Raw genomic sequence first — 26,550 nt, forward strand, 5'->3', positions numbered from 1 at the left:
TAGAATTCAATAAAGATTGCCATCATTTTCCATGATTATTGAGAAAACAGACAGCCTTGGTGTAATGCATGGTGCTGTTGATAATGTGGAAGCAAACTAAGGCTCTTCTCCTTTCTCTTTTAGAAATAAGAAATAAATATTTCTCCAGTTTTGGTCCCATCCTAATGAGAAATCCTATAAATAATCAAACTTCTGGGAAAACAATGTCCTACAGTAAATTTCTTTTTTCATATCAAGAGCCCAATTATTTTCTTTGAGAAAACAGGATGACATTTCAAGTTCTCTCTAAGGATAAAATGAGAGATACCAATCTGGGACAGAGGCCTTTGATTGATCTACTTAAGGCAGTACCAACTTTTCTCAAGTTTTGATTATATTATGGTAATGATGAAATTGAGAGAAGAAAGATATCTTTAATTTCTTCAATCAATGGAAGTATCTCTAAAGTTCATATTTGGAGAGGTGTTAGGGAGAATTCTTCGAGAAAGAGTTTCTTTCTCTGTGTGTGTGTGTGTGTGTGTGTGTGTGTGTGTGTGAGAGAGAGAGAGAGAGAGAGAGAGAGAGAGAGAGAGAGAGAGAGAGAGAGACAGAGACAGAGAGACAGAGACAGAGAGACAAAGAGATAGGAAGACAGGCAGAGACAGAGACATACAGACAGACAGGCAGAGACAGCGATGGAGAGAGACAAAGAGAGAGAGAGAGCGACAGAGAGAGACAGAGAGATAATAGAGACAGAGATACAGGGAGTGAGGGAAGCAGGGAATGATAAAGGGAACAAGAAAGGTCTGAAGGAAGAGGAAGGAGAAAGGGAAGAAAGTAGAAATGAAGAAGGAAAAGAGGAAGGGAAGAAAAGAAGGAAAAAAGAAAGGAAGGAAGGAGGGAAAAAGGGATGAATGGAAGGAGAACAATAAGGAGAAAAAGAGAAGAAGGCAGGGAGGGAGGAAGGGGTGAATAGAAGGAGGGAAAGAGAAAAAGAGGAAAGGAGGGAGAGAAGGGAAGAAGGAAGGAAGGGCAGAAGGAAGGAAGGAAGAGATGGACCTCCTTAACAATATACAGGATTCTTCAAAATAATTATTGTTGCCTCCATTCATAATTGAAAGAACTGATAAGTTTCAGTCAGAGATTAATAAAAATAAAGAATGTAAATTTCTTCCCATGCAAATTCATGAGTTCCTCACAATTTATCCATGGACCCCTTGGGGAAAGGAGATATCCATGGGACTCAAGTTAAGAACTCCCACTTTGAGCATATAGTGAAAACCATGTTTCACTATTTGAATTTTTTGAATTGTTGATTTGAATGTTGATTGAATTGAATAGTTTAGGAAAAAATTATTCTCTATGATTAATTAATATTTTAAGTTATTATTTTTCTAAGTTTGTTACTTAACCTCTGAATCCTTGCTTAATCTTGATTGTGGGATTTTGTCTTGTTTATATGCATCATAAATTGTAGCTCTAAATTTGTGTTAGATTTAAACTTCACTAAAAGGCAGTCAAAAATGGGATGATCTGTGATGTCCAGTTTTGATCCAGGAGAACTGGCCATGAAGTATATCTCCTTCCTCTTGGTAGAGAGAGATCATAAGATCATAGCTTTAGAACTGGAAAGGACCTTAGAAGACACTTAGTCTACCTATCTTATTTTTATATTGAAGGGAACTAAGGTCTAATATTAAAATGGAAGTATTTCTGACTACAGAGGTCTGTTCTCAGTACAATGGAAGAACTATCAGATACAGTTTCTTTGCACGTAGTTTGGTTTTGTTTAAACATTATTCTTTGTTACAAGGGAATGAAATGGATGTTATTTAAAAGGAAATAACCAGCGTGTGCTTTAAAGAGAGATAAGTAAGGGAAAATTTGGGGGCACAAGGGAGATACTATATAGTAGTGTAGCAAATACTAAAATTATAGCAATTCAATGTTCCTAGAATTGGATTCTCTCCAGAACAATGGGGCACATGCCAAGAAGCTTCAGCTTGGCAAATTTGGAAGATTTACTTTCATAGTCTAATACCATTATCACCTGGAATTCCTAGGAACTTGTCAATCTTGCCAGAATATCTGTTGAAGAAAGGATGAGTGGAAAGGGGAACGAAATATATATATGACAGAAAAAAAGACAGGGAAATGAGTGAAAAAATGGAGACTTAAGTCTGTAGAATTTCTAAATGATGCCTGCTGCCAAAATTTTAGAGAATTGTAGAAGGATGATATAGAAGACTGGAATAACACTACCAATAATATGTGAAATATTCAAAAAGTAGGATCATAAATAAGAAGCTGTTAATTTTATAAAGAATATATGCCCAATATCTTTGTTAGTTTTTTTAGGTGGTAATGTTTTAAAATGAAATAATCATTTAATGCTTAAATTTTAACATAGAGGTATTTGACTTTCATTTAAATATCACATGAATTTATTGGGATATACATACAGTCAATCCTCAACTTTTGTGGGAATAAGATTCCTAGAAAATTATATGAAAATCAAAAGTGGGAATGTTGATACATTGAACCTATGGGAAATAGAAAATTAGGTTCCTGGGACTGCCAAAAAATGCAATCTTTCACTAGAGAATACTGAAAATATATTTTTTTCTGATATAGTTTTTTATAACAAAACATGAATTCTGATAATATGCATTTTTTCTAATACAGTAACAATGAAATAACCCATAAAATTCAGGGGAAAGGAGAGGTGATGCTGGACAAGAAGGGAAGGGACATGGACAGAGATAAAAGAACTCTAGTTAAAGAAGTTAAAAGGGTAATCTGACATCTCTAATCTTCCTTTCTGTTTTGAGTTTAAACTGTTCCCCCATGAAAAGCACATGCCTTAGGCTGAATCCATGGCCCTGGTTTAGCTCAGAACTTCTTTCATGGCTCTTCATGATTTGGATGCAATGGTGAGAGTAACCCCCTCTGCTTCCCCAACTCCACAGTCTACCTGGCTGGGATGCTCAGGAGTGAGCCCAACTGCAGCAGGGGAGGTGGGATATTTGCTCTGCAGTGAAGAACTACAATAGAGTGAGGTGATACCATTTCATTTACCCACAAATTTAGCCACCTTTCCATTTTTTCAATTCCCTTATTACATACAAAAGAGGTTATTTTAGCATTTTCTGGGGCAGATTCATGAAAACTTTTAAAAAGACTTTCTTCTTTTTGCTGATATTAACTTGTGCATAACACCTCTCTCATTTTTTCTTTACTGTGCATAGTGGCAAATATGCTCAGTTGCCACCATGAAAGTGAAAATGAGGTTACTAATAAAATCACACAAATATTTGAAGTTGTGAAAGCTAAATGTTTGAATGTTAAAGACTGACTATTATGTATGTAGGTGTGAATATATATCTATATATTTATCTGAATAAATCTGTTTACATATATATGTAGAGAGAGAAAATGCTAGTACCCCATTTTGGGGTTGCCTTGGCAAAGATATAGATATGGTTTATCATTTCCTTCTCCAGTTGATTTTACAGATAATGAAACTGAGGCAAACAAGTGACTTATTCAGGGTCACACAGCTGGGAAGTGTTAGAGGCCAGATTTGAACTCAGAAAGATGAATCTTTCTGATTTCCGGCCCAGCACTGTCCACTTAGCGTCTATAGACAAAAATATTTCTATCTTTGTGTGTTTAATCTAGACATATGACTGTGTCAGTGTAGGTAACTTCCAGTCTGGAAGTTCCTTTTACTGGTAACTTATAGCCTTAACAATTTGCTTGAAGTACTGAGCAGTTAAGTGATTTGTCCATGGTTATAGGCAGTGTACATCAAAGATGGGATTTAGGCTTAGTCATTCTATGGAATGAAAAACAAATGATTAACTGAAAATAAAATGCACAAGTTTTGAAATATGAATCAAGCAGAAGGCACGACTGCAGTATAAATTACTTGGGCATAGAGGCTAAAGGAAGAGCTGGAGAAAGGCCATGTGGTTCATTCTAGTAGTTTCCCCCATTAGAAATTGGACAATTCTATTACTTTTTCTACTCTGTTAATTTCCTAATTTATAAAGGGATAACAGAAACAGGGTGGCTAGGTGACATAGTTGATAGTGTGCCTCGCATGGAGTCAGAAAGACTCATTTTCTTGAGTTCAAATCTGACCTCAGAGTACTTACTGCTGTGTGACCTTGAACAAGACACTTGAACATATAAATCTCAGTTTCTTTATCTTTAAAATGAACTAGAAAAGGATATATCAAACCATTTCAGTACCTTTGCCAAGAAAACCCCAAAATGGGGTCATAAAAAGTCAGACACACCTGAAATAAGTGATTAGAAACAAAATTTCTTATCCCCCAAGTCACAAACTAAGCTTCAATGTGGGGTATTTGAAAAGGGAGTTGGACTTGGGAGTCAGGGAGATCTAGATGAGAATCCTGCTTTCCATTTTGACTAGATTAGTTACTGTGTAAATTCTCTTAGTTTTTCTGAATAGGTTTTCTTATTCATAAAATGAAGACACTAATACTTTGACGCATGTCTTTTGTAGGGCTGATGTGAGGATCAAATGAAATAGCATATGTAAAACACTCCACAGTCACATCAACATCAATATTCTTGGAGGGGGATGCAGAGGTATATGTGTATTGTTTCTGTGTTCCAAAATTTTTGCTGTCTGTTCTCTTTGCTTTTCAGCCTCCTACTTGAAACAGGGAATGCATGGGCAGCATTAGCCTTGGGAGCACATGTTGGAGCTAATTCTAGGAAGAATTAATATTATTAAAAGGGAGAGGGATTCCCTGAGAAGTCTAGCTTTTAGGGAGAGAAGATCATGCCTGATAAATCCTGCTATTAGAAGGACCAGAAGTAAGAGATTAAAATCTTTGATGTGGCAGATCTGGGCTTTGTTCCTTTCCATCATAGTAGTTATTCAAATGGTATAGATGATAATGATAACATTTACACAATGCCTAACATGTGCCAAGCACTTCACAAATATTATGTCATTTAATTTTCAAAACAGCCCTGTAAGGATGAGGTTCCCACAAAACAAGAGAAGGGAATTGTAAGGGTCCATTAAATGGGCGGCCACAGCACAACAGGAGATTTGAGTGGCCCAGAAGTAATCTCTGTGGATATAGGACTGCCTATGGGTGGGATCCTGGCCATATTGATATAGTTTCGTAATGAGTGACGGTTCTCTCGCTGGTTGGCTGTGTGTGTGACTTTACAAGCCCTTTATAAGCCCACTGCTTGCAGCCAGTCGCTCTCTTTAACCTGGCTCCCTAGCCTGGGGTAGCTGAGCCAAGCTGATGGATAGCCGAGAGAGGTAAGGAATTTGGTAGTGAACACGTGGATTTTCAGACCAGGTGTTCACTAGGGAGTTATGGGCAAGTCAGGGCATTATGTGAGTAGGTATGATAAAGGCTTTTAAGATTACACGTGGCTGTTTTTGAGCATGCTACTGGTTATTAAACTATAGATTCAAGAAATCATGGCCAGAGATCTTTGAAGGCCTCAGAGGAGGCGAGCTGGGTAGAGTTAACACTGCAAAGGTCAATGGTCAAAGGTACTCTGTTGGGCATAGGGTAGACTAGTAATTGTAACTGCCGGGAGAGCACGTTACACAACCCTAGGTAGTAGATGCTATTTTCCCTATTTTACAATTGATGAAACTGAGGTAGAGGTTAAGTGATTTAGCCAAGATTACAGAACTATTAAGTCTCTGAGAGTGGATTTGAATTTAGACCTTCCTGACTCCAAGCCCAGCCTCCTATCCATGATACCATGTAGCTGCCTATGGCAGTAGTGGAAGGAAATTGCCTATCTGTCTCAGACCCAAACTGTGTCTCTCTGGGATGAAAGAGAGATTCACTGGAATATTGATCTGTTGTCTCTCTAATATATCCAAGTTAGGTTTTCCTTTATTTGAAGTCCAAAACATTGGGTGGTCCTGAGTCCAAAGTTAGGTTTTCCTTTATTTGAAATCCAAAACATTGGGTGGTTCTGAGAAACTTAGAACTGTGGGAGGGGGACATTATATTCGTTGAAAAGTAAATGGAATTGTATTATATATATTTAAGAGTTTTTTTGTGTTTTCTATGTTTATTTATGGGCTTCTTTGTTCCCTGAATTTTCTATATTTTGTTTTCCCTGCTTTGGGTGGGGGAGGCCATTTTGTACCGATAAATATATTATCTTTCAAGTTTGTATGTGAACTGGAGTTGAATAAGAAAGGGAGGCTCTTTCATCCATATCTGTGGACCCCATATTTGAACTATTTACAAGCAGATTGAGATTCCCAAAGTAATTCTAGGTGAGGACATAACGTGTCAAATATTTAGTGATATTCTTTTTAAGTTACCCCATCAAATAGACATACTTGTAGTAGTGTTGGTGGGCAGGTAGGTGGTGCAATGGTTAGAGTCTTGAACTTGGAGGCAGGAAGATCCAATTCAAATCTAGTGACAATTATTTACTAGCTATATGACTAAAAAAGTCACTTAACTTTTTGCCATAGTTTTTTCATCTATAAAATGAGCTGCAGAAGGAAATGACAAACCACTCCAATATCTTTGCCATAAAAACAAACCCTCTAAAATGAAGACTCAAAAATATGGATATGACTGAAATGATTGAACAACAACAAATTAGTTGCAGTAGTTGTAATAGTCATAGTAGAAATAAACAGAATGAGTCAGATTTTAGGTGGGCTCCAGTTTTTTATTTTATTATTGTTGTTTATCAGGTAAATTTCCAACCCTTTTGAACACAATCAATAATGTGAAAACAAAGCCATCTCAAGCTGTATTGGTGCCTTGGCAAATGTGGCAAGAACAAATAGAAATTATCTTCTAATTGTGCACAAATATGCTGCTATTTATCACTAATAATGTTGACTGCAATGAACCATTGACCACACTTTCTTCAGGATGGTACTTTCTTTCTGTGAATAGCTCTTCCAATAGGAACTTTTTATCTATCTTTTGAGAAGGAAAAAGCAAATAGATTAATTTTAGATGACACTAAAAAAATGAAAAAAATGAGCTATCTCATTTTATCTTATTCCTTGGTAATTAAAATTGTCCCTTTGACATCTGCATGATCCTATGCCATAGAGATAACTTTGCCATATGGTAAACATATATATTTGTGTGTTTCATTTAACTTAGATCCATTCATAAGTGAAGAGCTACAACATTTGCATAAAAAGCAGGTCTATATTTCATTTTTTCTGTAACTTGAATCCCTCATTCATGGACTTTATGTGGTGATAGAGGTAACTTCTGTACAAGTTTATAAAATCCAAGGTAGCAACTGTGTATAGCTCCTGGGTTATTTATGAAAATGTAGTCAGTTGGCCTGATTTATCCTTAGCTATATTTAAAATTAGGAACCTAGTGGTCCTCTGTTTTAACAAGTTCTTTAAGTTTCCCACACTTACCCACATACAAGTTATGTCTATGCCCTGAAAAATCTTGAATTGTACAAATTTTGGGGGCTATTCTCTTGACTAAGTAGATTTGCGTGTCCAGCCAATGGTTGTGCTAGATTATAAAAATTCATTTCAGATTAAAGTTTAAGAATTTTTTAATGGGCAGGAATTGGTTGTGAAGAGGACTGTAAAAGTATACATTGAATAAGAAATGGCCATTTGGGTTGTCATGTACACACACATTATCTTCATAATGCAGCACCTGATAACAGTGATTAGTGGTAGTCCTGCATTTCTGAAAATCCTTATTCTCCCAAGAACCAGAATTTGTTTTGGTGAAATTTAATTCCTTTAATGTATAAGACCTGTATTCATTGGCAGACTACAGGGACAATGACTTGGATTGCATGGTCTGATCATCATAGCCTAGACTTATTTCTACAAGTACAACCTACACTTATAGACCTCATATCACAATTCTGTTTCACAGTACTAGATAGTGTATAACAACAGTTAAAAGGAAGGTAACATTCAATTTGAACTTTGAATGAGAATCCATATATAACTTTTGTATTTCAGTTTCTAACCTGATATCTTGTTGCTGTTACAGAATTCTGCATTAAGATGTAAAGATATGAAATTGAATATATGAGTACATGAGCACACTTCAATCAAATTGGCTGTTGCAAATCATGACAATATGATATGCTTACATTCTTCTCCATGTGCCTAATTCCATGGTAGGAACCATAGGTATGAAACAAGAGTCCTTTTTTGATTTGTGCTAGGATATGCCTGAAACTGATAATCATTACAAACAATGATAAAAATATGGAGCATTTGATCTGGTACACATAAGTAGGGGAAAAACCCCCAAGAGTCTGAATACATTGAGAATGTGATACATGGCTCACAGTCATTCCTATCTTGCTCTATGAGAAAACAATTTCTTCTCAATCCTTGTCAGTATAATTTTGATTCATCAAAATTAAATAAACCATTTAGAGCCATTCTTCAAAATCCTAGAAATTTCACAAGAGACATTCAAACTGAAATTGCTTTTCAGAATTATTTGGTTCATGGAAAATGTTCTTTCAAATACTGGGGAAAAACCAGAATAATTTTAATTAGCAAAAAACCACAGATTTCACTAGAAGGTTGGTTGGCTCTATTGGTCAAATGATTTTTTCAGAAAAGAGGAAGTCCAGAAGCACAGAGTCCAATGTCACACAGATGGAGATGTATTTCAGGTGAACATATAAGTATCCAATGGATTCCTCTACTAAAAAGGCAAGTCTAGGTCTGCAAGGCAGCTTTGGGGTGTGAAACCCCATATCACTTCTAGATGCTTAAAGCTGTTTAGATTAGCATTACGTTCAAAGATGAAAAGCACTGCTAATTAAATGGGAGAGTGAGACTAAGGGATGAGGGATAGTTTAAGAGCTCAAAGAGTCGCCTCTTCCAGGATGGCCTGAAGAATCACCATAACATGCAACTAACCCCCTACAGCACCAAAGTGTTCTCTCTTCATTTTAATTCAGGAGGAAAGATTGGAGAAAGTAGACCTCTGAGAGGAAATGCTACAGACTTCCAAGTTAGTGAATGAGCTCCCAGCATCACTAGGATACTCAGGATAGGATGAACTGGATGAGATGATATTTTTAAGCCTCTGAAGAGCAATGATCAAAAGCAAGAGCAAAAATGCCAAAAGGCTGAGAAATATTGAAACATAGATGTACACGTTGGACAAATGGCCAGAAGATGAATCCACGGAGGTGGACAAGGAGGTGGGAAAGAGCTCCAGGAAAGTTCCATTCTCCACATTGCCCACGAGTCCGGATGAAGGGTCAGGGTCTGACATCTTTGTGGTGTGAGAGACAGAATGAGCGTACTGAAGATCAAAGCTAAAGTCAGACAGAGGTTAAAATGGGCAGATTCTATAGTTTTTCATCTTTCCCATGGAAATGCTGGTAGAATAGTGGGTTGTTTTATCCAAGCCGAAGGTCTTGCTTTCCAGACAAGTATAGTAGAAGATCTGGTATCCGCTGGAACTGTAAGAAAACAGAAGGAATTGAGTACATGGCTCAGACATCTAAAGCAATTCTGAATTTGTGCCCCCCTTTTTTGGTGTGCCTAAATGAAACATGATTATTAAATCTAGTGGGAGAAAAACTCTTTCCTAGGAGCAAGTATGCTTTACCATATTATGAACAATGACATGACAATGAACTTTTATTATCTCTCCACAGTACACTAGGTGCTAGGTTTCTCCAAGTTGCTAAAGATAAACTTAAAATACATTTCTTATGTGTTCCATCTGTTGCAATTTCAACACATGCTGAATATGAAGCTCTGTGAACAGGCCCCCAAAGATTCAAATCAAGGTCTACCTCCTCCAGGAAATTCAAATTTCACCAATTTTGAAACCCATCAACCCACCCCCAGACCAATTCTCCCCTATCCATAAACTGGGGAAAATTGCATTTGCAATTTCTGTTGGGATCACAATTGCCCATCTTGTCTCTCTTATTAAACTGTAGTCTCCTTGAGAACAAAGACAATGTCTAAATGTTTCCACACTTTAATATGTGCCCCCAAACTATCAACTGATTTTAGAAGAAATCTAGGGATAGCTAGATGGCATAGTACATAGAGAACTGGCCCTGAAATCAAGAGGCCCTGAGTTCAAATCTTGTTTCAGACACTTAATAATGATGTAATCCTGAGCAAGCAACTTAACCTTGCCTTCCTGCCACAACAACAATAGGAAAAAAGACCCAGAAAGAAAAGAACTTAAATTTCCTTTGTCATGTATTGGTTCTTTTAAACTCATTTGGAGTGATCCAAATGACTCAAAATTTCTCACCATTTCTATGAACTAGCTTATCAGTTATCAACTTAAACTAAAGAAAATGTGTACATCTTGCATCTTTTCATTGAGTTTATTTCCCATCTTTCTTTTCTTTCCCTTCTACACTTTAAAGGAAAAAGGGGGTGATATTGATAGTTTGAGCTTAAAGTGTGGTGGAAATCAGGAAGAGAGAGATGATATGCAATATTTCTTCTCATCTTGACCTCCCACAAGCCAGGACAAAGATGTCATAAATTGCTAAAAGCGACCTCAAAAGACATTGATTGAAACTTCATATTAGAAGTGAGGAAAATAAGCCTAGGAGATGCAAAGTGACTTGCCATGGGTCACTTAGTAAATTTCTGAGATAAGATTTGAAGCCAAATTTTTCTGATTCCAAGTCCAGAGCTCTTTCAGAATGCAATGGAGTAGAGCTTTTAATTAGCTAGGTTTCTTGTAGGGACGGGATCTCCGGCATTCCTTAAAAGAGGGTACAAGAAACTCTGTTTAGTTCAATGGTTCATTTAGGCCATTGGGATTAGAGAATGAAGCTTAATATGCAAAGAGATACATCTAGAGAAGATCAGTAGAAGATTTTTTTTCATATTCACAAAACATACTGGTAGGTTGGAATAAATCCAAAGGAGGGGACATACTAGCACACTGAGGAGGCTTGAAACTATGCCACAGGAGAATCAGCGTAGACTGGGAGAAAAGATGGCAATTTAATACATCACACAGAAATATTGAACTATTGGACAACTGCATAGCTACTAAATTGGAGAATTAAGTTTTGGAAATTTTTGCAAATTACTTTAGATATTAAGAAAAAGGTAGATTTAGAGTATGTTGAAGGAAGAGAAAAAGAGGTAGAGACAAATTATAATGAATTAAAAACAAGGAAAAGTAGAATACAGGAAAGCAGTACATTTTTGTTCATTTCTTCTTGCCTAGAAGAATATGTTACATGTGATAGAAACTCAGATGTCATCCTATAGAATATAGTAGTGCAAAGAGTGCATATAAGATGATATAGAAGTTTGGGTCAATGAACATAGTCTCTCAAATGTGGCCATGTATTGATGTAATAATATCTGCATAAGAATCAGTAAAACAAACAAAAAAAAACAAACAAAAAACAAACAAACAAAAAAAAAAACTTTAGCTAAAGGAGATTTGGAAGGTGGGGCATGATGAGTACCTTCAAGTATTTGAAGGACTCTCATATGGAAGTGATTCAACTTGTTCTATTTGATCCCAGAGAATAGAACTAGGAGAAACTGGTAGCAGTTACAGAGGAGTTAATTTTTAGATTGATATAAGTACAATCTTCCTAACAATTATAATCAACCAAAAGTAGAATGTATTTCTTTGAAAGGAGGTCTCCATATGGGAGCTGGACCATTGATTGGCAATATTGGAAAAAGAGATTCTTGCTTAGCTGTGAATAGAGCTAGACAAAATCTGAGGTCTCTTCCAAATCATACATTCTGTGATCCAGTGAGGGTATGGTCTCTGGTGCAAAGGAAAGAACTGAACTCAATAGAGAATTATGTAATTTCAAAATAAGTGTCTAACTCTCATCCCCTGAGGGTACAATGCTAGTGGCAAAACAGCTCCTATGGCACCACTCATTTTCTCTCTGTCCTGTATTTTACCTTTAAAACTTACATTTCCTTTCTGTTCCTCAAATCTAATTAAATATGTGATTTTTCAAGAATCTGACATTGATTGGTTATGACCAGAGCAGAGCTGTACTAATAATCCCCAGGAAGGAGCTGCCTCTAAAGGGATCGTCCCTGTCAGGGAGGGCTAATGAGTCTTAGCAAGTTCCTCTGGGGAGGCCAGTGACAACATCTTGGTACTACCTAAAATAATTTGCCTCCTACACCTCATTATGCTTTGCCTGGTGACTTAAATTCCATTCTACTGCTACAGGCCTCTAACAGTCCTAAATAAAGGAAGAATTATAGTTAGATATTGAGTGTGACACTGACATGTGTGTGTGTGACAAGGATGCTTTACATGAGTGTAGCTGCTCAGCTGTCTAGTCTAGCTCAAACAGAACTGGGAGAAAACAGGGGGGAAATTTTGCCCAACCTTCTCATTTAACAAATGTGAAAAATGTGTTCCAGTGAAATGAAATCATTTGCTCAAGGGCATATATATATATATATATATATATATATATATATATATATATATATATAACTTTAAATTATTTTAGAAAGATTTGGGATTTAATATAATTTTCAAATCACTACTAAATTTAAAATTTCAGCAACATAAGCCCCATTTATATACATATACATATATATATATATATATATATATATATATATATATATATATATATATATCAGAATTTAGGCTCAGAAGATTTGATTTTTAGTCCTGGCTTTACCACTCATTACCTGTATAACTGTGGACAAATTACTTAGTCTTCAGGAGCCTTTGCTGCTTTATCTATAAGGAAGTTATGATTCAGCTTCCCTCATAGGGTTGTCATACTAAAAAGAAATTGCAAATCTCAAAAGAATTATATGAACATCAGTTACTATATTATATTATATTATTTGATACTATTATATCTAATTCTTATACTATATATTATTATATAATGATATAACATATATTATATAATCTATAATTATATATATATTATATAATCTATAGTATATATTATTATATAATGCTAAAACATCATATAGTATATATGTATGTTATATATGTTGTTGTTGTTCAGCCTTGCCCAATTCTTCACGATCCCATTTTGAAGTTTCCTTGGCAAAGAGACTAGAGTATTTTTCCATTTCCTTCTCTAATTCATTTTACAGATGAGGAAATTGAGGCAAAGAAGGTTAAATGACTTGCCCAAAGTATATGAATACACATAACAATAAACACACATACACACATACTCTAAATTCAACATCTTGTATGTATATACACATATATACACATACATGTACGTATATGTGTGTATAGATATATGTCTGCACACATGCATAAGAAGTGCAGATTAAGCGAGTCCATCTCAAATATTCACATAGCCTATTTGAGCCTGACCTGTGGTAGAGCTCAAGCTTGTATTGGTCTGATCAGTCACAATCAGACACTCTGTATCTTGATGCTAACACAATGAAATCATTTTGTTTCTCTTCAAGAACAAAGGACACCAACCAATCAACCAACACTAACCAAACAACCAACCAACAAACCATGCATACTATATACATATCTATAGTTTAGTACATATTTATACACGATACTATAATATATACTATACTACATATTAGGTTATATCACATATCTTGTACTATAATATATACTATTGTATCTAATATAGTATATATGATATTATGTCTGTTAAACTATACTTATCCTATACTATATTACAATGTGATAATGAAAGACACTGCAACCTTGAAAGTGCAATATAAAATACAATACAAATAAATAATAAGCTAAATAATAATGAGATGTATAAACTTTAAAATATAATATAAATATCAGTTATTTTAATTAATGATCTTTGTGGGAAAACCAAGACACAAATAACTCTCATGCTATAAAGCAGTTAAGCTGCAAGGACAAAGAAGCCTTGTTATTTCCAGGTTCTGAGAAAGCTGACCAACAATAAAGCATTTTCTTCACAACAAAAAATTCAAAGAGAATTTTCTGATTATCCTTCAAAGGTTTATGAGAACAGCACATTATTAGTTAATGTTACTTGGGAAAATAGTATATGGGAAGCCCATAGAAAAGGAAGATTTCCATAAAATGTCCTTTCTTCCAGATAACCTTAAAATAATACAGAATGAACAAAGAAATATTGTGTCATGATTTTCCATTCTTTCCCTTAAATTACTTTAAAGAGAAAGGTTTGGGATTTAATATAATTTTCAAATCATTACTAAATTTAAATGTCAGCAACATCAACCTCATTTCAATACTCAATCTAGAAGAAAAAGGTCCATGTATTGTTAAAAATACATTAATTTAGAATAATTCAAAAACAGTTTTCTTTCCTTTTTCTTGCTCAAGTTGAAAATTGAATGCAGCTTCATTTTATTGTTTAAATATTTTATCCTGCAGTATATGGATAATAGGGATGTGCCAGAAATGAATAAAAATCTAATTTTCCATGTTTATGTGTAGGACTATATGAAGCATTGAGTTCAGGATGGTAGTGAAGAGGTGAAATCCAATCAATCTGCAATTCCTCGGGATAAAGGACTCTTCAAATTGATACTTTCTGGATGGTTCCTCCCAAGCAGACTGCATTTAAACCATGGATGAGACTTCATCTCAAATGCATATACTTGCCCTTTCTCTGCCCTGCTTCTCCAAATGTCTCTCTTTCCAGGTGACACATAACTGCCATGGCAGCAGGATTTTGATGCTATTTCCTAAGCAGTCATCGGAAACTATAGGTGTTAAGGTGATTGGGAAGGAGAAAGCTGCATCCCAACATTATAAATTGTAATCCATCTAAATAATTCATTACGTGGTCAGTCAATTTTATTTTTTTTCCAGATTCAACAAACTAACTCAGGAGCAAACATGGTATGGGAGAAATTGAGATCCTTTAGCTGGGGTGGCAGCAGGAACATGCTGCATCAGAGAGGAAATGTAAAGTTTCCTAAGGCAAATGACTACTCTGCTCGTCCTTCCATTAACAATCAGTGCCCTTCCTCCCTCAATCCCCTTATTGTAAGACAATAAATTATATCCTTTATGGGATTTTTAAAAGGAAAACATTCCATACCATAGAGGAAAGTTGTATCCTCTTAAGTTTAGTTATTAAAGCATAGAGAAAGGCAGAGACATTGTCAGATCTTAGAATAAGAAGTTGACACAAATTTTTTCTGGGAGTCTGCTGTCTAGGTACTACTGACAATCAGCAATCAACAGTGCAGAGATTTTAAAGAAAAATCCCTGTAGTTTATCATGCCGGCTATTCTGAACACATAGCAAAAAGCCCTGAGCATTACTTTTAGGCTTTTACTTTTAGGCTACAATATCTAGGTTTTGGTTATATAAGAAGGATGTGTATAGTGGAGTTTCAAGGAGGATTTGGGAAAGATAATGATTTGCATGTCAAAGAACAGAAGAAAATCTATATCAGATAAAGCAGGAAACAAGCCAATGGTTGATAGCTCAGCTTCATTTTGTAAGCTAGTTGTATGAAATTCTAATCTTAAGTAAATGGAGCAAGAAAGTTAAGCCAGAGATTCTTTTATCATAAAGTGAACAGAAAATGGCTCAAAGGCTGTGCCTTCTCTTGCAAAGTGATTTGATCAAAAAATATACCAATATGATTTTATATAGTAACAGCCAAGTACAGGTAAAGAAATCAGTTTGTGCTAATTATAGGCCACAGGGAATTCTTTTACAATGTGAATTATTTACTTTATTCTTTTTGTCTTCTTTTGTACTTTTTGGTTTATTTGACATGTCCTTTGGGTTATTCTCCCAACTCCCACTCCCACTTGTACTTTGGGTACATCAGAGAACAGCTTACTATATCTCCTCCAATCAATAGAGGGATATGGGTAACCCCAAGGATCAGGGTTTTTGTGTGCTGTTGCTCATAAACTTTTACCATTGTGCTTCCCTCTAACAATAAGCCAAAAAGAGAGTAAGAACAAATGGTACATCATTATATTTTGTCCCAGAAATACACATGGTCTCTCAAGAAGAGTTGTCTTAAGTTAGAATTAGTGAGGTACATGTGTAGGATCCAAGTGTGGAAAAGGGGTAATTCATAATCCATATTGCTTTACAGCCTGGAATTCCTTTCTAAGTTCATGGCCAGCATCTTTCTCTGGTACAAGAGGCCATGCTCCTTTAAACTGCATTGGTTCTTGAACAACCATCTTTCTGTTTCCATGTTTATAATGTTTACACATTAAAAATTTATATATGTACATTTTCAAGCATTTAATTTCTATCTGATTGATTAGCAGTTGATTAATTTTACCTTGGCATTTACACTCTCTCTCCTCATGTTGACGAGAGAAAATGCTTGAGGCCCAACAATTTTATAATCCATACAATTCCATTCCTGAAACATAAGTGAAGATTCTACTCTATGCAAAATACCTGGTTAAGCTTGGAGGCCCAAATAAAAAACAAGCTCCTGCCTTCACAAAGCTAACTTTTTAATGAGACATGTAAGAAGATAAGATAAGCCATTTGAACTGTTTCCTAAGTAGTGATTGAGGATCCATTCATATAGTCCAGTCTTGTCACTATTATGCATATATACTGACTGGAGTGAGGAATGCCATTTTTTGCTCTGAAACAGAATGAAGTTAAATGTTCCATATGGAAATTGGCTTTAACATCCTGGCCAGGCCACTTTAGTATGCTCTTCTAACAGACAAAGCCAACATACATATTTGTCTTTAAATTATCACAGTCATCCTCTTGCTTTGTGAGCCTTATTTCAGTTTATTGTCTATTGCTCCTTTCCTTTCAGTAGGAACTTGAAAGTCTCATTTTTTTCAAAAGGAAATCTGGATGGACAGTTTGAAGAAATCCTTTAATGAAAGACTTTCTCCAAATAGATCTTCATTCAATGTCCCCTACATTCAAGTCTTGTTTCTCCACACTCTAAATGAGCAATCCCAGGAGCATAAGTAAAGTTGAGCTAGAATTGAAAAAGATTAGATTGTACATATCTCAAAATGACATTTATGAAATGCTTTCCCCAGATAACCAAATGGCACACTAAAGATATTGAAATTCTGTTACTTTAGTTCATTTCTGAGAACTCTCATTTTGTAGAATTCAAAAAAGAAAATACTTGCATTATAGTTGCTTATAGAATCCAGAAACCATTGAGCTATGTATATGAGCGTTCTTGAATTTGGAGTAGGGATGCAAAGAAACCAAATTGAATTTATTGTCTAGGAGGTGCATCTATTGTTTTTCTGATGTCACCCAAAAGTATTTTTTGGTAGGCTTACTTAGATTTCTTGTGGACCTTTGAGGAACTTAGCTGAAAGAGATGAAAGAGACATCAAACTGATAATCACTCTATTCTTCACTTTATGAACATTCAACCTTATTTCAGCTCAATAGCATTCATTTAGTATTCCCTACATGTGCAGGGCTGGGCTGAGTGCTGCAACGATCCTAAAAGGGTTTGCAATCTGATGGGGAAAAAAGCACATACTACTATAATTCTTAGAATTCTTAGAAAGGAAGAACACCAGACTTGGAGTCAAGAAGAGTGTAGGGTTAGAATCCCACTTCAAATATTTATTGACTACAAGACCTTAGGCAAGTCCTAAAATCTCTCTTAATTTATTTCTCATTTGCAAAATGGGTATAATAACATCCCTTATTTCTCAGGCTTGTTGTGAAGATACCTTAAACCTTAAAGTACTACATATGTATTACTTTTATTATTAAATACACCAAGAAATCTAAAGTTATGTGAGAGTTCATAAGAAGGAGAGACCACTTCCATCTGAAGTCAGGAAAGACTTCATGGAGAATATAACCTCAAAATCTGGGTAGAACTCCAACAAACTGGGGATGTAAAAAAGGACAACCCATATGCAGAGGCAGCTTGAGCAAAGGCACAGAGACATGAGAATATTTGGAATATAAACAGTAGATGGTCATGTCTGGCCAGAATATATTTTCCTGAAGAAAAAAAAAAGATAGATTCTCTTCAGAGACTTAGTTAAGAAGCATGAATGATATCTCTGAAGCATAGGAAAGATGGCGAACCAAGGGAATTAAGCTGTAAAGATTATTGGAAGAATTGTTAACAATTGGAAGATTGGTGCCTTTAAATTTAAACTAAGAAATTAATTCGGTGTTAATTCAGTGGCATTAGAAAGTCATAGTAAGTCATTAGGAGAGTCTTTTAGCACAATTAATATGGCAGCAATGGAAATAATTAACTAGTCTAAGTAAGAACTACGGAGAGCCTGAACTAAGGTGGCCTAGTGGGAATGGAAAAGAGGGAGCAGGAAGGACAGATGTTTCCAAAGTGGAAAAGATAAGACTTACTAACAAATTGAGTGTGTCAGTGAGGGATAAGTGAAATGAAACCAAGATTTCCAGTCACATTTGTATCTGGGAGGATAGGGAAGTAGAATCATACAACTTCAGAGATTTGTTCATAGTCTACATCTATGTAGAAGACTCCTTTCTTCAATCCACCAGCAAATGGAGTAAGCCAATACCTCCCAAAATTCCCATTCTGCTTTAAGAAAAGTCCTAAGATATTTTTCCTCATATCAAGAAATTGGTCTCTTGTTACTTTAATCCGATGTTCTTGGCTCTACCCTTTGAGGCCAAATAGAACAAATTTAATCCCTCTTCCTTATGAGGGCCCTTATGGATGGATGACAATTATATCCTTTAAAGTCTTCTCATCTCCAGGCTAAACAAATGCAGTTCCTTCAACTGTTCCTCATATGACATTTATTCATAGTTCATCAGTGCCCTGATTGCTCATCTCTTGGACATATGTCAATATTCTTTCTAAAATGTGGCAATCAAAAGTGAACACAAAATTCATGATGTAAGCAGTGAGATGTTGCTTCCTCATTCCTGGACACTGGGCCTCTCATTCATTTTGCCACAGTATCTAGAACTGTCAAAGTCTTTCTGACACTTGATTCTATCATCTAATTGACTAGTTCTCCTTTTCTAGCTTTATGTCATCTGCAAATTTTAAAAGCATGCATACTATTTTTAATATCTTTTTTCAACATCTTGTATAAAAATGTTACACAAAACCAATCATAAATCCCTAGGATATTCCACTGAACACTTGTTTCCAGGTTGCTATTTATTGATCAATTTAATGACTACTCTGGGTTTGGTCAAATGGCCAGTTCTGAATCCGACTAATTGTATTATCTTTTAGCCCACGTCTATCCAATCTCATCAGCATAAATATCATGAGAGACTTTAGTAAAGGCTTTATTAAAATTGAACAATATAAATTGTTCTATTAGTCTAACAATTCTTCTTAAAAAAGACTTAAGGTTAGCTTGCTATTAGCTTGGGCTTGAGGAAATCTCCAGGTCTCTGTGCTCACTGCTTCATTTTCTGGATGTTTGTTAATCATTTCTTTAATAACACAGCCTTAATCAATGAATAGATGTGACCCCAGTCAAACTGAGACATTTTGAAGATCTTAGCTTTAATAGGCCAAGGTCTCCCATTGGAACGAGGGCCATCTCCAGTCATCTTGATCTATATTTTGCTACTGGATCTAGATGGCTCTGGTGGGAAAAGTAAGGCAGGTGATCCTTCATAGCTCTCCCTCACTTAAATCCAATTCATTTGTGTGTCATGGCATCACTTCCCTGATGTCATAGTCTTTTTTGAGAACAAAAGACAAAAACAATCTCTTTAATAACACTTCCAAGAATTCTGTAATATACAGATTCTACAGTGTATAGATTCCATTCTCTTCCTTTTTTCAAACAAGTGAGACATTTATTATTTCCTAGTCCTGTAATATCTTCTCCCTTTCCATAGCACTTCAAAGATCATTGATATTGGCTCAACAATTATATTTATCACTTTTATTAATACTCTAACATATACTTTAACTGGTTGAAGAGAGGAATTCATTAATGACAGGTTATTGTTATTATCTCAGTAGTTATCTCATGTTATCAACCTTCAATTAATCATTTTTGTTCTGTCCTTTCTAGTCTAAAGATTCCAAGTCCAAAAATGTCAAGTACCTATAGGAAAACAAGAAAATTAAGCAATTATGCCTTCTTTTTGTCAATATTTCATCTGAGCAATTAAAGTCCTACTATTTAAAGAATTTTAAAAGCTGACATCATGAATTTCAATAGCTTAAGTTCAGATTATATATACAAGTTATCTTTTCCTGACTATTGAAATGGATTTCCTTGGACCTGGATCAATAACTTCAAAAGGTAGATAGATTCGGCCTTTGTAAAATGTGAGAAGTGGAGGTGGGGGGAAGACATAATGCTCTATAACCTATAAAGTCTCTTCCAGCTCTAAATCTAGAATCCTAAGGTACATAAAAGTTCTTCCTCAAAAATGCTATTGGGGTAATATTTCTATGATGTGATTATGCCATTTTGAAGGAATCAGGGAGCTTTGGGCTCCAATTCAAGGAAAAATTGCTTTTTTCTGACTTCTGTAATTACAATAGTTTCAATAAGAAATAAAATATAGAGCAATCTGAATCTTACAGAAAAATACAAATTTGTCAGGAAAGTTGGAGCAATGACCGTAACCTTTGGGCAAAACACAAGGTTGCTCTCCAAACACTTGAAAAATTGTATAAAGAAAATAGCCTTACAATTATGATATAAAGATTTGTGGGCAAAAGCTATAATGAGTCTGTAAAAAGAAAGAAGGTAGGAAGTAATATTAGTCTTTCAAGATGTTATAGCATTTTTAATGAGAACTTTCAGGCTCAATTTCCTCTTAGTCCTGAATCATACTCAATAATTTAGGAAGTGTATAAAGGAAAAGAATCTTTAATTTCTTACCAGTGAAATCTGATTATACAATAGCATAGTTTTCAAAAGGAAGTGTGATTACTTTTGAGCAAGACTGGACATGTCCCTGCTCTGGAAAATTGAACTGGTATTTGTCCAGTGACATGCTTTCTCTGCTGCCTGCCATTCAGGCTGCACAATTAAAAGTGAAATCATTTATACTAGCTATTTCTAGCAGAAATACAACTAGGATTTTTTGTACCTGATGCAAGAAGAAGAAAAAGGTATTTTTAATTAGGGATGGGGAAGGGGGATGGAGAAGATATATGGAGACTCTGGAACACCAGGATTAAGTAGGGAAAAGGAATAAGCATTTAGTAAGCACCTACTGTATGTCAGGCACTGAGCTAAGCACTTTTACAAATATCATCTCATTCGATCCCTTATACAGTTAATCTGGTAGCTTCAAATTTAATCTGATGCCTATGAAGAATTTAATATGTATTTCAAAAATCAGTGCAGTTTTAAGCTTTGTTTTCTAAACAAAGATTTCCGAGGGCAAGAAGAACAAACATCAATAACACTTTCACTTTATGTTTTAAAGAACACTAAACAGACAAACTATTTTCTGAGGTGCTTTTAGATTGTAGGCTGCTCAGTGCTAACTATAACTGGTTATTGTTTATTGTTAGAATGTATCCTTTGTCCATTGGACAGCAACAGTCTATAATTCCAAAATTCATGGAAATTCAGGAATTTCTTAAACTTCCTGGGATGGGGTTTAAATAAAGGTTAAATAGCTAGCACTGATACATCACTTTACAACTGATAAAGAACTCTGTATCCACTATTGTGTTTTTAAATCATCAGGAGAACTCTTGGAGGCAAGTAACACATATGCTATGATATCAATTATATAGATAAGAAACTGAAATAACTTGGCCAAACTAACAAATGACCGAGCTAAGATAAAAACATAGATTTTCTGATTCTAAATCCAATGCTCTCTCAACTATATTACAGTTGCCTTTCAAGCTAGGCTCAGTATTCTAATCTAGTTTTAATATTCAATCTTGCGCATAGGTACAAATGAATGTTACCCAGGGGCATTTGCCTTCTCATGGTCAGTATCACTCCACCACATTTTCAGCACTTTGAGTCATTCTTCAATTACTTGGAAAAAAATTCCAACTTTATAATCCTTCATTTCAAAAAATCATTAAATCATAAACTGGAAGTGATGTTTTGCTTCTCCCTCCCTGTATATGTGCATACAAATACACACATGTGCATATATACATACACATAAAACAGATCCATCCATCCGTGCCACACATACATGGCGTTCCAAAAGTCTTAGAGGTTTTTTTTAATATATAAATATAGCTAGATTAGATCAATATGCCTCGATATGTATAAGTTTATGTGTATGTATCATTTTAAATATTATTATATAATCTTTAGAGGAGATCATAAGATGCTGTGCTACAGTGGGCACAAATGTTTATTATACTCAGACTATGATAAACATGGAAAGGCAGGGTCGCTCTTGACAAAGGACTTCTAAAGAAACTCATCGATGCTTACAACGTGGAAGAGTTGGACATCTAAGAGCTCAGTGTAGATATGGAGATAGAGTGAGAAGACAGGCAGAGAGAAGACCTAAAACCCTATGTTCAAAATGCCACAAGGGCTTCCATTGGGACTCAGAATGTAGATTGAAACAAGGTACTGAGTGGAATTGAGAAGGCAATGGTTTAATCTAATTTAGCATTGATTTAATCCTAAAAAAAAAAAAAAAAAAAACAAATAAAGGTTTCCTAGTGATGAAATGATTGGTGTATACTCAATGTGCAGCATATAAACAAGGAGCTCTCACAAGCTCATGGAAACCCACCATCCCACACTCTGGGAGGAGGAGTCAAGATTCATTCCAACTTCCACCTTTGTGCTGGCTGGAAACACTGGGAGGATGAGAGGCTGAAGCTGGCTGGAGAGATTCGGAGGGAGCTCTTGGAACCAAGGAGAGAGATAGGCCTCTATTAAAGCTAACTGGGCCCACAAAAAAATTCAGGACTTTGAAGGACACAATAAAGGTTCTGGACTTTAACTCCTGGCTGCATTTGGGATTATTAAATTGAAACTAAAGATGCCTCTAGAAACTCCCCAAGAAATCTGCTCTTGGAGAATGATTACAATTTAGAGAAGAGAACATTACAGTTATTCAAGAAATCAGGAGAAAGAGAATTCATTACAGAATTGGGGACAATCTGTAAAATAGCACCAAAGGGGGAGATGGAACCCTGCACATGGGGAAGAACAAGTAGACCTGCTTGACTGAAATGTAGAATTCATGAGAGTTAGTAGTGGAAATCAGTCTCCAAAGAAAAAGTACAACTAAAATGTGAAGGATAATTAGGAGAGAATGTTTATTGTATACTTCTATCAGAAGAACCAGAAAAATAAGTCCAGACAAGTTTTGTGGACTAAACTTCCTGGGAACAGCAGAGGGAGACATAAAAGAGGGTAATGGTTCATTGGTTATTTGATGAATTAAAATTAAGAATTACATAAGGAAGGTCTCATAAATACAAAGGCTTGATGAAACCAAAAGTGACTTAGTAGCAATAATATTGATCCTGGATTCAAAAGAACTCAGTTCTAGTCTTGACTCAAACATTTATTAGATACTTGAACTTGGGCAAATCATATAACCTACTCTGGCTCTCAGATTTTTTCATCTGTAAAGTGGGAAAACTAATAAACTACCCACTTTAGAGTATTTTTGTTAAGGAAAGAACTCTGTAAAAATACTAATTGAGGGAATTAAGGAGGGCTTCCTGATGAGGGCAGCAACATGGAGGAAAATATTATATTTAATGGAATGTAAACTCCTTAAGGATCTGGAATTATTTATTTAATGTCTGGCACATAGTGAACACTTAATAACTATTTTTCATTGATGTACAAGTAAACTTATGATTATGTTCACAATCTTAATTGCATGCTAATTATCCTAAAAGACTCAAACAAATAGAAAAAAAAACTACTTCTATCTGAAATATCTAGATAATTGAGGTTAAAAGTGGGAGTTAGGAGTGAGGATTAACTCAAGATAATTTCTTCAAATCTCTATTGTGCCTATATTGACAGAATCAAAGAAAAGTCTCCAATCTAGGGATGGTATTCCAGTTTCTCCCCTGTAAGGTATGTGCCTAGTTACTATGTGATTGAGAGAAATTACCTTCATTAAGGTAATAGAGACATTTGGCAAGGGAAGAAAATGAGAATGATTAAATGTAGGATACCATACTCATGCTTTATTTTCATGCCTGAAGATATTTTCAGTCTTTTAATTACATGAATCTGAATGGTATACGAAAATAGATATAAATATCTATCTAAAATATACTGTATATTCACAAAATGTTTCAATTTAAGATTTGAATTTTTAACAAAGTAATCAAATAAGATGTCACTTACATGTATATTATCAAATATAACCATTTGTTTGCTTAAACCAGTAATATAACTTTCAATATATCCTAGATTCTCTTAACTAGTGTGAATTTCTTAAGCTGAATATTTCTCAAGACAGACTCAGGCTCATTGGATATTTTCACAACTAATGTTAGTTGAGATCAAGATTTAAGAATAAGGTTTACTAAAGTTTATAAATTCTTACCATTCATAATGGAACCACCTACAGTACCCTAATTAATTAGGGTGTTAATTGTTCTCCCCTCTGGGATATTAGCCCAATTTAACATAATTTATACATACAAATTGTCCTAAATAAATTATCCCATTCTTTCATTCTTCTACAATGACTGACAGACAAAGCATAGTGATTGACTATCTTTTATGAGGAAAAATTAGGCTCTCCTAATTGATGCTAAAAACTTCAAACAGTTCAGGCAGAAGTGAGTATATATAGTTTGGGGCTGCTGAAGTTAGTAGTTCATATTTAGTAGAATAGTCATGAAAAGAAAATAGGATAAAAACTTCAAAGTTTATCTCCTGAGAATATAAAAATGTACACTGGAAATACTTTGGAATAAGTCAGCAAAACCTAACAAGCCAGTATTGACCTAGGAAGGATAATTAACCAAGCCCAGGGATTAACTGTTTCAGTAAACCCATGACAAGTGTTAGTGCTCAAGTCTTAGGAGAAGAGTTTTAAGGGCAATGCTCCATAGAAAGTTCAATTTGTCCAGGAAATTGATTAAATTTTAGGATTTAGGGCCCTTAGATGACACAGGGGATAGAGTTCCAGGTTTGGAGTCAAGAAGACATCTTCTTGTGTTCACGTCCAGCCTCCTATACTTAGTAGTGTGTAACTTTGGACAAGTCATTTAACCTTCTTTGTCTTAGTTCCCTCATATGGAAAATAAGTTAGAGAAAGAAATGGTAAACTACATCAGTGTCTTTGTCAAGAAAAGGTCACAAAGGATTGGATGTGAAAACAACTGAAATGGGAAAAGTGCCTAGAGGTTGCCATCTAGGAAACCTTATTACTTATTACTCATTACCTCTTTGAAAGGTAATTGAATTCTGGTCTGAGTTTGGAGTTTGGAAGATTTGCATGCATTTACTATGCATCAACCAGTGCTCTTCAGAAAACACCAAGTGCATCTTCCTCTTGTAATTTCCTTTTATATTTCAGGGTAGAAAGATCTTAACTGGTCACCAAATCAATAGCATCTCTATGGTATGATGGTAAGTAATGAATGGAGGGCTCTCTGGAAAAAAATGTAGTGACATGAATAAACTATATCCAATTATTTGTCTTCTCAATGAGAGAGGAAGAGAGATGAGGGAGAGAATTTGGAACTCAAAATTTGAAAAAAAAAGAATATTAAAATTGTTTTAATATGTAATTGTGAAAATATTAAATAAAAAAGAAAAATATAGGTAGTAGGCAGCAACAATTTTTAAGTTTATGTTATTAACATTTTCTATATCACTTAAGTACAAAAACCAACAGTCCTGATTTGTAAAGTGTAAATGTTCACACTGAAAATTTAATAATACTAGTAAATGTCTGTTAGCATCTTGATTTTAGGTGGCATGGGGCAATGGTTCTAATAGAAACTAATTAAGTGCTATAGAAGCAGCTTATATGCTAAGTGAATTAAGAGAATAGAGTCTTGGGCTTAGAGTCAGGAGAACTAAGTTCAAAGTTTTCTCAAAAATTTATTGTTGTATCTATATGTTCTGGACCTTGGCTTTCTTATCTAGGAGGAGGTTTAAACTTGATTGGTTTCTTCTAGCTCCAAACCTCTGGTTTTTCCACTCCCTCTCCATTTCGTATTTGGTATATTTTTGGTATTCCACCTCTCATATATATTATTGTCTATATGATCCTGGATAAATTACATAAACTCCTAGGATATCCAAGCAATTCTCTAAGATTGTAAAATGCAGAGGAGGTGACCTATATTCATAGGAAGAATTTCCATTTTGAAAGTCCCTGATTCCAGTAAAATCATGAACCCCTCTCACCCCAAGTTGATATACACACATAAGTGTACCAATAACTGTAACACATCATAAGGTTCTGAGAGACATAAGCTTTCATTTTTGTTTTTGTATTTCTAGTACTTTTTGTATTTTCCATAGTTCCTAGAACAGAGTAGGTCCACAAATAAATGTTTGCTAAATTGCTTGCCATCCACAAGAACTAATATTTATGGTTTGTATGGTTTAGGGTTTGTACAAATATTTCATCTTATCCTCACAGCAATAACCAGGAAGAATAACTCTTACTTGGGAAGTAGGTGCTATTATTATCTCCATATTACAGATGAGGAAATTGAAGCAGATAAAAA

The 26,550-nt window shown here is 35.0% G+C and overlaps 1 protein-coding gene and 1 long non-coding RNA gene across 2 annotated transcripts in view; one reads left to right on the forward strand and one right to left on the reverse strand.

The window, feature by feature from the left end:
• The window catches only part of LOC141563588 (uncharacterized), a 73,604-nt gene extending 65,301 nt beyond the window's left edge, over positions 1 to 8,303 (forward strand). Inside the window, exons 2-3 of the long non-coding RNA XR_012488462.1 lie at positions 4,514 to 4,599; positions 8,010 to 8,303. This is a non-coding gene — a long non-coding RNA (uncharacterized LOC141563588). The remainder of the gene's footprint in view (positions 1 to 4,513; positions 4,600 to 8,009) is intronic.
• SERTM1 (serine rich and transmembrane domain containing 1) overlaps positions 8,297 to 26,550 on the reverse strand; it is a 29,019-nt gene continuing 10,765 nt past the window's right edge. The window contains exon 2 of the mRNA XM_074304898.1: positions 8,297 to 9,450. Within this exon, the coding sequence (XP_074160999.1) occupies positions 8,937 to 9,260 (324 nt within the window). The 5' untranslated portion in view covers positions 9,261 to 9,450 and the 3' untranslated portion in view covers positions 8,297 to 8,936. The remainder of the gene's footprint in view (positions 9,451 to 26,550) is intronic.

The sequence above is a fragment of the Sminthopsis crassicaudata genome, chromosome 3, assembly GCF_048593235.1.
Source record: "Sminthopsis crassicaudata isolate SCR6 chromosome 3, ASM4859323v1, whole genome shotgun sequence".
Lineage (NCBI taxonomy): Eukaryota > Metazoa > Chordata > Mammalia > Dasyuromorphia > Dasyuridae > Sminthopsis > Sminthopsis crassicaudata.